This window comes from Oratosquilla oratoria, chromosome 7, assembly GCF_046742065.1.
Source record: "Oratosquilla oratoria isolate Oo_2021 chromosome 7, ASM4674206v1, whole genome shotgun sequence".
In the NCBI taxonomy this organism is placed as follows: Eukaryota; Metazoa; Arthropoda; class Malacostraca; order Stomatopoda; family Squillidae; genus Oratosquilla; species Oratosquilla oratoria.
The window spans coordinates 59,345,246-59,357,431 of NC_134783.1; the positions used below are offsets into that span (position 1 = coordinate 59,345,246).

Genomic DNA, 12,186 nt, shown 5'->3' on the forward strand with positions numbered 1-12,186 from the left:
AGTTGGAGGGGGTGTTGTGTGGAGTGTCTGAAAAAAAGTAGGTTATAGTGGATTGACTAGTGATGTTGTTTAATGTGTTTCTAAGGGAGGGGAGAGTGTAGGAGGAATGGAGGAGTGCTTGCATAGTCATGTTGTACAAGAGAAAAAGGAACAAATGTAAATGCAGTAGTTTTAGAGGGATCAATTTGCTTAAGATGGTTGGAAAAGCTTATGGAAGGGTTTTAATTGAGAGGAACAGAGGGAATAATTGGTGAGAAGCAGTGTAGGTTTAGGAAAGATAGAGGGTGCATGGATGAAAAAAATTTGGTGAGGCATATTTGCGAAAAGGCTTTACCAAAAGTAAGAATGTATTTATGGGTATTCATGGATTTGAAGAAGGCTTATGACAGAGTAGACATGAAGGCACTGTGTGAAGTATCACAGATACATGGAATTGAGAGAAAGCTGTCACGGGCTGTCAGGAGTTTTTATGAGTAGTAGAGTTGGATGATGACAAATGTAGACAGAAGCAGGATTCAGACAGCAGAAATGAGACCACTGAGAGCCATAGTTGGAAAGACAAGGAGAGATAAACTAAAGGACAAACATATTAGGAAAAGCATTGGCATCTGTTCCATGCTATGCAAAATAGATGCTCCCCAGTTAAGATGGATGGGACATTTAGAAAGAATTATAAGTGAATGCCGGATGGAAGAAGGCCACACTGAAGACTGAGAGATGGAAAGAAAAAGTTAAAGAAGCCTTCAGTAGACACAATTGCCCAACATTGAAACACTGAGGGAGGAAGGGGTCTTCCATGATAGAGCCAGATGGAGAAATTTGTTGGGACCACTGACAGGTGGAACGCCTACTACTGGGAACTGAAGTAAGAAGTAAGTAGAGTTTGTGTTAGGATTGGAAGTGAAGAGAGCAAGTGGTTTGAGGTGAAGGTAGGGCTGTGTTATGTTTCCATGGCTGTTCAATATGTATATGGGTAGGGTAGTGTGGGAGTTAAATGTGAGGGTGATGGGTAGGGGATTGGAGATGGTTAGAGATTGTGGAGGGAAGTGGAAGGTAAAATAGCTGCGTATGGAAGGCACTGCACTTGTGGTAGGGTCAGGGGAGGAACTAAAGTAGTGACAGAGTTTGGTAAGTTATGCAATAGGAGGAAGTTAAAAGTAAATGTGGTTAAAAGGTGGCAAGATATACAGAAGGAAAGAGTGGCAGCAAATTGGATAGTTTTAAGTATTTGGGGTCACATGTGACAGGAAACTGAGGAGTGGTAATGGAAGTAAACTGTGAAATTTGGGAATTAAGTAAATGTTTAGGGTGATTGAAAAGTGCTGTGAGAAATAGACATCTGGGAATGGATGCAAAGAGAATATTATATATTGGGTTGATTTTGCCTATGACATTGAATGGGGTGGAGACTTGGAATTTAAGAGAGGCAGAAAGGAGAAGTTGAAATGTGAGATGAAGTATCTGAGGTATGGTAGGGGTCACAAGGTTTGCTCTAATTCATTTTTAAATTTACTTTGAGACTTTCCTTGCTTAGGTCACTCAGCATATCTTGCAAGTCTTCTGCTCTTTCTGAAATGATGAACTATGGAGCAAGTGTGTTACTGGGTGGACGCCGCGAGATAGGAAGCGTGGAAGAGGGAGACCAGACAGAAGGTGGAGAGTTTGCAGGAGCGACGTGGCAGAGGTTGGCGCGGTCGTGTGAATCATGGAATGCTATGAAGGAGGCCTTTGTTCAGTAGTGGATTCAGAACGGCTGATTTGATTGATTGATTCTATGAACGAGATCGCGAAGCATTATGGATAAACTGTAGCTCCGCCCATCCATGACGTCATTAGGACGCGTTCGGACGTGAATATAGACTAGGAACCTTAGATTTAAGAGAATGAGAAAAAGACCTAATCTCCCATTCAAGATTCCACTAGAGTAATAATTTTGAGGAGTTGGGATATCTAGAGGTTAGCTCGAGAAGCGAAATGATGAAATCTTGAGTTATATCACGAAGGGGTAGTCGGTAGTTTTATACATAGATACGAACGCGTTCGCCAGCCATTTTCTGCTTCATGTGCGCAGCTTGCTCAGACTCGGGCCCCAACTATTGACCTAACAGGTATGTCAATGCGTCCCGTAAAAATAATTTAAATATAGTCCAATAAGTGGAGATAAATGGACATACATTGAAAATAGAATTGATAGATATTATTATAAGTTGTCTAGATGAGATTCGAGCACCAGCTATTCCCCTAACCGGGAGAAAAAGGGTTAATCAAATCTCATGTAAACACATGGTGCTTAAAGTGATTGAAGGAATTTCGTAGGGCAGAAGTGAATTAAAAAAAAAAAGTAAAATTGTGGCCGAAAGTGCTCTCCACTTAGAATGTAGAAAGTTTTAGGTTAGGTTGGATAGGCATAGGTGATACAAACATTGGATACGTGGCCGAAATGCCAATAAGCGTTGAATTACGTAACCTCCTAACTGCACCAAAAGCTACCACAAACATTATTCTTTTAAATATAATAATACAGAACGGGTTATAGTTCAGGTTATTAATTTTAAATCAGTTGACCTTACTGTAATTTGAATAAGATCACGTATTTTCTTTAAACTATTTTTGTTACAATTTAATAATTAACGGACTGAAATTTTGAAACTCTTTCATTATTCAACCTGGATACAGCTACTAAAACATCACAAACGGTCTTACAGGGGGGAGAATGGAATAAAATATTGCAAAAACATCTTCCTTTTCAAATTATATACTTACAACTTGGCTAAGGCCCTTAGTGGAGAAGTCAGAACGAATGGTTAAGAATTCCACAGATTCTGTGGATAGATTACGAGGAATAAGCTTGGAAGAGGGAGATATATTGGTTTCGCTTGATGTTAAATCAACGTTCACTTCTTTGCCACAGGATTTGTTAAAGCAGGCAGTGCTTTCCAAGGTTGAAGGGTCGGAGGAGTTTCGAGACAATGAAAAACTGTCAACAGAGGAGCTCGTGAGGTTAGTCAACTTATGCTTGGATTCGACCTTCTTCAGGTTTAGGGAGAAGGTTTACCACCAGAGGATACGAACTCCTATGGGATCCCCGATTTCTGTGGTCTTGGCAGAGATGGCTATGCAGGAGTTTGAGATGTTGGCGGCGGCACCTGTGGCTTTGAAAACGTGGATGAGATATGTGGATGATGTATTCGTGATTATGAAGGAAGGGGAGGTTGATTGCTTTCACAACTTCTTGAATGGGAGGAACGAAGCCATCCAGTTCGAAATGGAGAGGGAAGTGGAAGGACAGTTGCCGTTCCTGGACGTCTTGGTAGCAAGATGTGGGCACAGTATGACTACGGGAGTGTATAGAAAGGACACTCATACGGACAGGCTCTTGGATTATGAGAGTTGCCACCCGGTGGAGCATAAGAAGAGTGTGGTCAAGAGCGGGGAATTTGTGCTCGACTGAGGGGAACTTGAAAGAAGAGAGGAAATACCTGGAGAAGGTCTTTGCGGACAACGGGTACCCCAAATCGGTCATTAGAAGATGGACCACAGCGCAGGGAAGAAAAACTACAGCGGACACGAGACAGGCGGCAACTAGAAGGATTACCTTACCATATGTGAAAGGGGCATCTGAGGTGGCTGCTAGATTATTGAGGAAGCGCGGTGTTGAGGTAGCTCACAAGCCCGCCAATACGCTACATGGTGCTCTGACTAAGGTAAAAGACACGGAGGAGAAAGAGAACAAGACGGGAGTTGTATATGATATTGGTTGCGGCAACTGTGGTACTCGCTACATAGGAGAGACGGGTAAGAAATTATCGACAAGAGTTAAAGAACATCAACGAGCTGTAAATCGTAAAGATGGCAGTTCGGCGATATTCAGGCACTGCCAGGAGGAGCAGCACGAGATGGATTGGGACAATGTTGGTGTGATATACAGAAACAACAAGAAAGGAGAGAGGTTATTTTTGGAAGCTTGGGCGAGTGACAGCAACAGTGTCTACAGATGCATCAATCTAAATCCAATTTACAAGGGAGCGAAGGACAGAAGGAGCAGCGATCGGAGACCAGTGTAGTGCTTTTATGTCGGGACTGTGATATTTGGCATTCTTGTGCCTTTTGCTCTTTTTATTTTTGGTAGTTCCATTGTAATGATACTTTATATAACTTTATCATTTTTATTTTATCGTTCGGGATTGGTTTTGTTTTGTTTATTGTTTTGTTTCGCTGCTATTAAGTTCATTGTCATTTTGTCGGGTTTGTCTTTTATTTTTATTCCCCCCCCCCTAGCGGACACTTTATACACTTTGTAATTTATGTTATTCAGTTTTGGTTTTGGTGTTTGGTAGTTTTGATTTGTACTGATAAGGGAGCTAAGCACAAGCAGGACAGAAAGAGCGGCGATAGGCGGCCCGTGTGGTGGTTTTGGGTCCGGACTGTGAATTTTGATATTTTTCATTATGTCGGTTTTGCCATCTTTTGCTTTTTTGTCCCCGTTTTTTTTTTTTTTTTTTTTTTTTTTTTTTTAAAATGGACACAGCAAACTGCAATTTTTTTTTTTTTTTTTTTTTTTTTTTTTTTTTTTTTTTAAGTGTTGGTTTTCATTTGTGTTTTGTTTTATAGTTCGATTTGTACTGATAAGGACAAACAGGACAGAGCGGTGACAGACGACCCGTGTAGTGCTTTTATGTCTGGTCTGTGACATTTGATATTTTTCTTTTTGCTCTTTTTATTTTCGGTGGTTCCATTTGTTGACACTTTGTACTTTGTTATTAATTTCTGAGTCATTCAGAATTTGTATTGTTCCGTTTATTTTGAGATGGGATATGTGGCGTTTTTGTCAATTATTTTCATTTGGGTGGACGCTTTATACAAATTTGAAATTTAATATCCTTTTGTCATTCGGAATAGGTTTTGATTTTGTTTTATTGTATGATTTGTAGTACAGTATCATTTCATCGGGGTGTGATAGTTGGTTCTTTTTGTTCTTTTGAATTGCTGTGGTCCCCATTTTTGTGACACTTTAGCAAACCTTGTATTTAATTTCTGCAGGACTTGATTAGTTTATGTTTGTTAGGATTTGTGTTTTTAGCTACGGAGGAACGATGGACAGGCTTTTTGGATTTTGGTATCAGCGTGTTCTTGCCTATACTATATTTAATTTTGTTATCCTTTCTCCATGTTGAGTTTTACTATTCTGTTTTAGAAAAATGCAACATCAATCCGATGGGACCTGTCCCAGAGAACATCGGTACACTATATAACTGAATCCTTTTGCTAACAAAATTAGGTCAGGAGACGACGCACAGATTCTGCAGGATGATCTTAGTAAACTGTTAACATGGTCGGTGAAATGGCAAATGAACTTCAATATCTCTAAGTGTAGCGTGTTAAACGTAGGGCTACACAACCCCGAAAATAGATACAACTTAGATAACACGTTTTTAGAAAAATCTGAGTGCGAGAGGGACTTGGGAGTTCTGGTGAGTCCGGACCTTAAAACCAGGAAGCAGTGCATTAGCGCCAGAAATAAAGCTAACAGTGCATTAGGCTTCATTGCTAGGACGGTAACGAATAGAAGTGCAGAAGTAATTATTAAACTCTAGCGATAGACCCATCCTTGACTATGCGGTACAGTTTTGGTCTCCGTCCTACAGAATGGACATAAATTCACTAGAATCAGTACAGAGAAGAATGACCAAAATGAACAAGGACTCGGAAATTTGCCTTACGAAGAGAGGCTTAGACACCTAAACTTACACTCTGGAAAGACGCAGAGTGCGGGGTGATCTAATAGAAGTGTTCAAGTGGATCAAAGGCTATAACAAGGGTGATACAAACAAGGTCATCATAATAAAACAACAGGGCAGGACTCGCAGTAATGGGTATAAACTGGACAAATTTAGATTTAAGAAGGAAATAGGCAAGAATTTGTTTACTTATAGGGTGGTCGATGAATGGAATAAACTTAGTAACCATGTAGTAAGCGCTGAAACTATCAGTTGTTTTAAAAAACTATTCGACAACTTTATGGATGGGGATGACAGGTGGTGATGGATACGGAGCTGCCTAGTGTAGGCCTTATGGTCTTTTGCAGTCTCCTTCATTCTTATGTTCAATGTATAACCCTGAGGACGAACCCTGGACAGGGTTCGAAACGTCGGTAATAAATTCTGTTACTCTGAGTCCAGTGTTTTGAAATTTTCCGATAATATATATATATATGTGTATATATATATATACATATATATGTGTGTGTTAGATTCGGGTGATGACATCGACTTCTACTAAATAATTAGACTTAATATATTTCCCAAGCCACCATTTTATAGATATATTTGATCTTCCTCATAGGAGGTACTCTTGATTAAATACTATTCTACAGCGACGATATAAACATCTCGCCCTCCCATTCATTAATTGAATAATGATAACATTTATCATTTATAACATTACATTTTTCGTATGCCAATGGTGGGATATAATAGATAACTGTGTTGTGGTTTGGGGTCGGATAAGGCAGGGAAATGAGACTCACAGTAACGCTAACAATAAGATTTAATGGTTACTATACTCGGAGCTTACGACCGAGGGTACGTAGAGGGAAGGTCCAGAGTGTGGGCGTCATCAAGAGTCGTGACTGAGAGCAAAGGGCCACAGGAGGAGAACTGGTCCCGAGGCGTCTTGCTGGAGAGAACTGGTCCCGAGGCGTCTTGCTGGAGAGAATTGGTCCCGAGGCGTCTTGCTGGAGAGAACTGGTCCCGAGGCGTCTTGCTGGAGAGAACTGGTCCCGAGGCGTCTTGCTGGAGAGAATTGGTCCCGAGGCGTCTTGCTGGAGAGAATTGGTCCCGAGGCGTCTTGCTGGAGAGAACTGGTCCCGAGGCGTCTTGCTGGAGAAAACTGGTCCCGAGGCGTCTTGCTGGAGAGAACTGGTCCCGAGGCGTCTTGCTGGAGAGAACTGGTCCCGAGGCGTCTTGCTGGAGAGAACTGGTCCCGAGGCGTCTTGCTGGAGAGAACTGGTCCCGAGGCGTCTTGCTGGAGAGAACTGGTCCCGAGGCGTCTTGCTGGAGAGAACTGCTGCTTAGAGTTGAGCCCAGGAGAGAAGTGCCCGTCTCGGCTAGGCGCCGACCTTTTAAAAGAGGCTGGTGGGAACTCGGGGTGCTTTCCGAGTTTCTGATTGGCTCCCGGCTGACTGGCCGAGCAATGTAACATTAACAAGTTCTGAACAAGTTTCAACCCCACAACTCTAGAAAGTAACTAAAGGGATACAGAAAATCAAACGAGGTCCCTTCTCCAACAAAGATATAGAAAGGATATTGAAGAAGTTCAAAAACTCCATCCAAAAAAGCCCAGATAAGATCTCGGACATCCATGAAAATCACCTGGGTCCAAATGCAAAACCTTTGCTGATGCTTTCAACCACTTGGGTGTGCAACAACATTCCAACAATGCATCAGGGGCCACATATAATCCCCATATTAAAAGCAAACAAACCGTCAGTAAAATATAGCATCCTAGTTGATGGAAATGTTGATTGCCCATATAGTTCCACTTTACAAGGGAAAGGGGTACAATTGTGAGTGTAGTAGATGCAAAGGGATCAGTTTGTTGAGTGTAATTGGGGAGGGTTTTGATTAAGGGGATTAGGAGAGGTACAGAGAGGGTAATTGTTGAAGAATAGTGTAAGTTTAGGATAAGTAGGGATTTTGTGGTGAAGCAGATGCGAGGAAGCTTTAGGAGAAGGTAAGGATTTTTTTTTTTTTGGGGGGGGGGGCTTTATGGATTTAGGAAAGGCTTGTGACAGGGAAGACAGGAAGGCACTGTGGAAGGTATTCCAGATATATGGGATAGAAGGTCAAGACTTTTTACAAGAGTAGTAAAGCCTATGTTAGAGTTAGAAATGGAGAGAGCGAGTGCTGCATTACTACTGACCCAGGGCAGTAGGCGAGATATAGGGATGACCCATCATCTAGGAGGAGCCAAGAAAAGAGGGAGGGGTGGTGAATGGGAGTGGAGTGTGTGGGGATGAAATTGGAGGGAATGGATTTGTGACTTTGGCTACTTCCTTTGTAAGGGGGAGAAAACCCTTGGCATGTGTATGTATCATGTATAAAGAAATGAACATTATGACGGACAGTTTAGCTCCAAATCTGGAAGATCTTGTGTGTCCAACCTTTTGATTTTTTACTCAAGAGGGATTGATGTGCTGCAAGAAAGGGGTGGGTGGAATGTGTACCTCGACCCAGTGAAGGTTTTTGATCAAGTACCTCACAGTTGACTTAGAGGACTAAGAGGCAAAATATTCAAATGGATGAAAGATTTTTGAAGGAATGGTACATGAGGACAGATGTCAAGTTGGAGAGCAACAATGAGCAGAATTCCACAAGGTGCAGTGCTTGCACCTGTAATGTTTTTACATAAGAATGAAGGGGACTGCAAGAGACCACAAGGCCTACACTAGGCAGCTCCGTATCCATCACCACCTGTCATCCCTATGCCATTAACGTGATGAAAGGTACGAGCTTTGTTAACATATTTACTGATTATGCAAAAATCAAGAGAAGAGAAATGAGAACTGTATGTTATTGCAAAAAGATCTAGACAATATTTTTGCATGGAGCCAAGAATGGGAAATGGATTTCAATACCAAAAAATTAAAAGTACTGGAAATAGATAATAGCCGCAAGAGACCATCTTTAAATTATCAACAAGGAAGTGAACCCATTATGAAAACAAAAGAGGAGAAAGACTTGGGAGTGTTGATAAAAGACAACCTGTCACCTGACAAACACATCAGCAGGATTGTGGAAGAGACATACGGACAGCTGCAGAAGATTAAAGTGGCTTTTCACTTTATGGATGAAGAGATGACGAAAAAAATATATATTGAAACCCTGATCCGTCCAAGACTGGAATATGCGTCAGTGGTATGGTCCCCGCACAGAGTGAAGGATATAAGCAAGTTGAGAGAATACTTGGGGCATCAACCAAAACTGTCCCCAGCCTGGCAGATGAACCGAATGAGGGAAGACTAAAACCATTGGGCCTGGTGTGGTAGTGTCTTCGGCGTGGGACCACCCTCAACCCCAAGATTTGGGGACCAATTGGCCACAGCACACTCATGTCACCGGCTTTTACGCAGGTGACACTGATCCCTGGGAGCAGCTTCGTTTACCCAGGTGAGCACCACACCTTTTTTACAACAAGGCACCTTCACATTTTTTTCTGCACTGAGGGCTAATTCCTCAGCGATCACTGTGATGGTCTGCGTATATTTTCCCCCATTAAATACATTATTAACCATTGAGTGTATCGTTAACCATTAATTGTATGATTAATTATTGTGTTAATTTGTTATATTGTAATTAAACTGTATTTACAATGTATGTGGGAATCAAATGTTGAGCCCACGCGTGCCTCTATGAGTTTGCAGCCAAATCGGAGTTGGTAACGAAGTGTGGCATCAGTAGTGTATCAATCTTCAAAGTGTAAGCACGCTTTTGTAATTTTTGGTGTTCGTAGAGAAAGGCGACTCAATACACAATTCAATCGTTAATGTGCTTTTCATTGCCACCCATAACATCATCCCTCTTCTACTATTAGACAGAGATATAGAGAGCAATCCTGAACCCACCACGAAATTCACATGTCCAACATGCTTCAAACCCATCACCTTGAGTCGACGGACTCAATGTCCAGTGTAACTCATGCAAAAACTGGGCCCACCTCACTTGCACAACATTTGCTGACATAAAACAATACACAAACACATGGACCTGTTCTATTTGCCTAACCGTAACTTCATGCCCACCATCCCACCCCTAACCTGCATCCTTACCTCTACTCCCACCCTTGCCTTGACTCTTGACTCATCCTCCTTCTGATCCTAATCCTCCCCCACCAGTAACCCAATCCTGTACCTACAACATGTACGGAACACACAACATCAGCATCTTACAACATAACATTGATGGCATCAACAGATAAAACATAAACTCGAACACTTCCTCAAACAACACAACACACACGTTGCCACCATACAAGAAACAAAACTACGATACTCAAAAAATAAAATAAATAAAAAATAATTTCACTACCATCGGACACGACCGGACCGACGGCAACGGCGGTGGACTCATCCAACTCATCACCCTGATCCACCAGACCACCTGCAGACCGAAGAGACTCCCCGTCTTTATTTTCCTCATGGGGGGACGGAGAAGGAGGGTCGCTGTGTAAGTGAAGTGGTCCTGTTGTGGATGCACTGTGTCTTGCTGCATTGCCCCCGGCCCGGGCAATGGGCAGGAGACAGGAATGACCCTTTATCCACGAGGAAGCGAAGGTGAACAGGAGTTTTGAGGAGTGATAGGGATTCTACATGGTGCTCATCCTATAGGACCATTTGCAGATACTCGCCATTTGTCCCTCAGCATGATGTTGCTCCCAAAGATAGAAGGGCTGAATATCGACAACGAAATACATATACCTGAATTCCGTCCCTACCACTACGGGCTGAATTGACCTTGTACTCCCAGACTCTACCCAATAACAGCTCAGGACAGGGACAGATACCAGGGCCATGAGAACGGTATTAACAAGGGTACTGTTTATGGCCACGGGCTACCCTCAAAATCCAAACCAAGAGTTCGCCTTGCAATTCAGCCAAAAATCACGAGCTAACCCATTTGAAAAAATAAATAGATAAAACAAATACAGTAAATGAATTAATAAATAATGCACAGACGAATAGATAGTTGAATAAATATGTAATAAATAAATTAACAAATAAAAAGATAAACAGATTGAGTGGTTAATAGATAAACAAAACGAAAAACCTAGAGTTCACATTTTCACCAAACTAGTGCTAGTTTGGTGCTCTTGTGTGTGCAACAGAAACGCGGGGAGACGTTTGGAATCTTTATTGTGACGTTAAGCCTACAGGAGTGAGAGCGTTGGATGCTCTCTGTATGGGAGACTGGTATAGACTGATGTGGTGTTAACGTCGTATTCCCTGCACAGAAGGAAAACGGTGCCACGTCCTACATATTCAATCAATGAGGGCCTTGTGCCCAAAGAGTCCTTGTAACCCTATGGTGCCTTGCTCGTGTCGAACGCCAGGGCCCCTTACAACACTATACCACACCCCACCCTCAGCGGCGGAAGTGGGGGGATCCGCGCATGAGGACGGCAAGTCCCACCGAAGGGTGGGACGCGACGGGGCAGTGTCTCCGGAGGCCGGTGGTCGCTCCCGTGGATGCCGGGGCGGCAAGGCTGGTTGGGCAGCGCCAATCCTCGTCGGTGGAAAGGGCGTTTCAAAGCTTTCAATACGGAGGGATGGAGTGGGGAAGGGCGCGGCGGTCGGACGGGAGCCCGGAGGTCACGCAGGTCAGCGGGTGGCTAGGCGGGGCTTATTTGTGCCGCGGCCCGTAGTTTTCAGAGCGTTCTCTCGGTGTCGGCGGATGGCGACGGGTCGTCACCGCGAGGCGCCGGTATTGCCGGTGACAGCGCTCCTGACGTGAGGGGACGAGCGGACGATGGTCCGTTATCCACGAGAAGTGGGGCATGGTTTGCATTTGGATGCGGCCCAGGTGGCAGCAAGCGTCTCCAGCGGTAGTGGCGTGTCAGGTTTCGGCGTCCGTCGGAAACCGTGGGCCACACTGGACGAGGCGGAAGTGCCCGGTGTTTCAGTCCTGCATGCACACCACGTCGGGGGTGGAATCGAAGGGGATCTGCGCACGAGGGCGACAGGTCCTCCGCCGAGCGGAGAGGGCGGCCCGGTGCTCGAAGTGCGCCAGCATGGGCGGCGGCGGCAGAGCTCGCCTTACGGCATGCGTGACGATACCTTGTGGCACCATTGAGTCAAGGTCTTCCTTCTCTTGAACCTGAAATGCGAATGGTATCGGCCTGGGCGTTGCGGTCCGTGTCCGACGTCGAGGTGGTTCGGAGCGTTCCGTGGCAGAGGGGCAGGTGAGATATGTCGGCCGTATCGTCTGCACCGAGAGCAGCGGCTGTAGAGCTCTTGATATCTCCGACATGCCTAGGTGCTGAGGGCCTATCCCCGTGATTTACGCACCTGAGTAACGCAGCGCGTCGCGGGCGCTGACAGGTGGTGGCGGGCGATAGGCCGGAAGATACTGGGATGGCAGGTGCCAGCCTTCCCGGGAGAAGGGGCGGGGTGTGTGTGCGTCTGGAGGGGAA

The 12,186-nt window shown here is 44.1% G+C and overlaps 1 protein-coding gene across 1 annotated transcript; it reads left to right on the plus strand.

Moving 5' to 3' along the window:
• The first annotated feature begins 2,088 nt into the window (after positions 1-2,088).
• LOC143026930 (uncharacterized) lies at positions 2,089-4,482 on the plus strand. The gene is made up of 2 exons (XM_076187721.1): positions 2,089-2,108; positions 2,912-4,482. The coding sequence occupies exon 2, from the start codon at positions 3,384-3,386 to the stop codon at positions 4,062-4,064; it is 681 nt and encodes a 226-aa protein (XP_076043836.1). The 5' UTR covers positions 2,089-2,108; positions 2,912-3,383; the 3' UTR covers positions 4,065-4,482.
• The last annotated feature ends 7,704 nt before the right edge of the window (positions 4,483-12,186 follow it).

Excerpts from the sequence above, each read along its gene's own strand:
- LOC143026930 (XM_076187721.1), top strand. The coding sequence starts at position 3,384 with ATGAGAGTTGCCACCCGGTGGAGCATAAGAAGAGTGTGGTCAAGAGCG.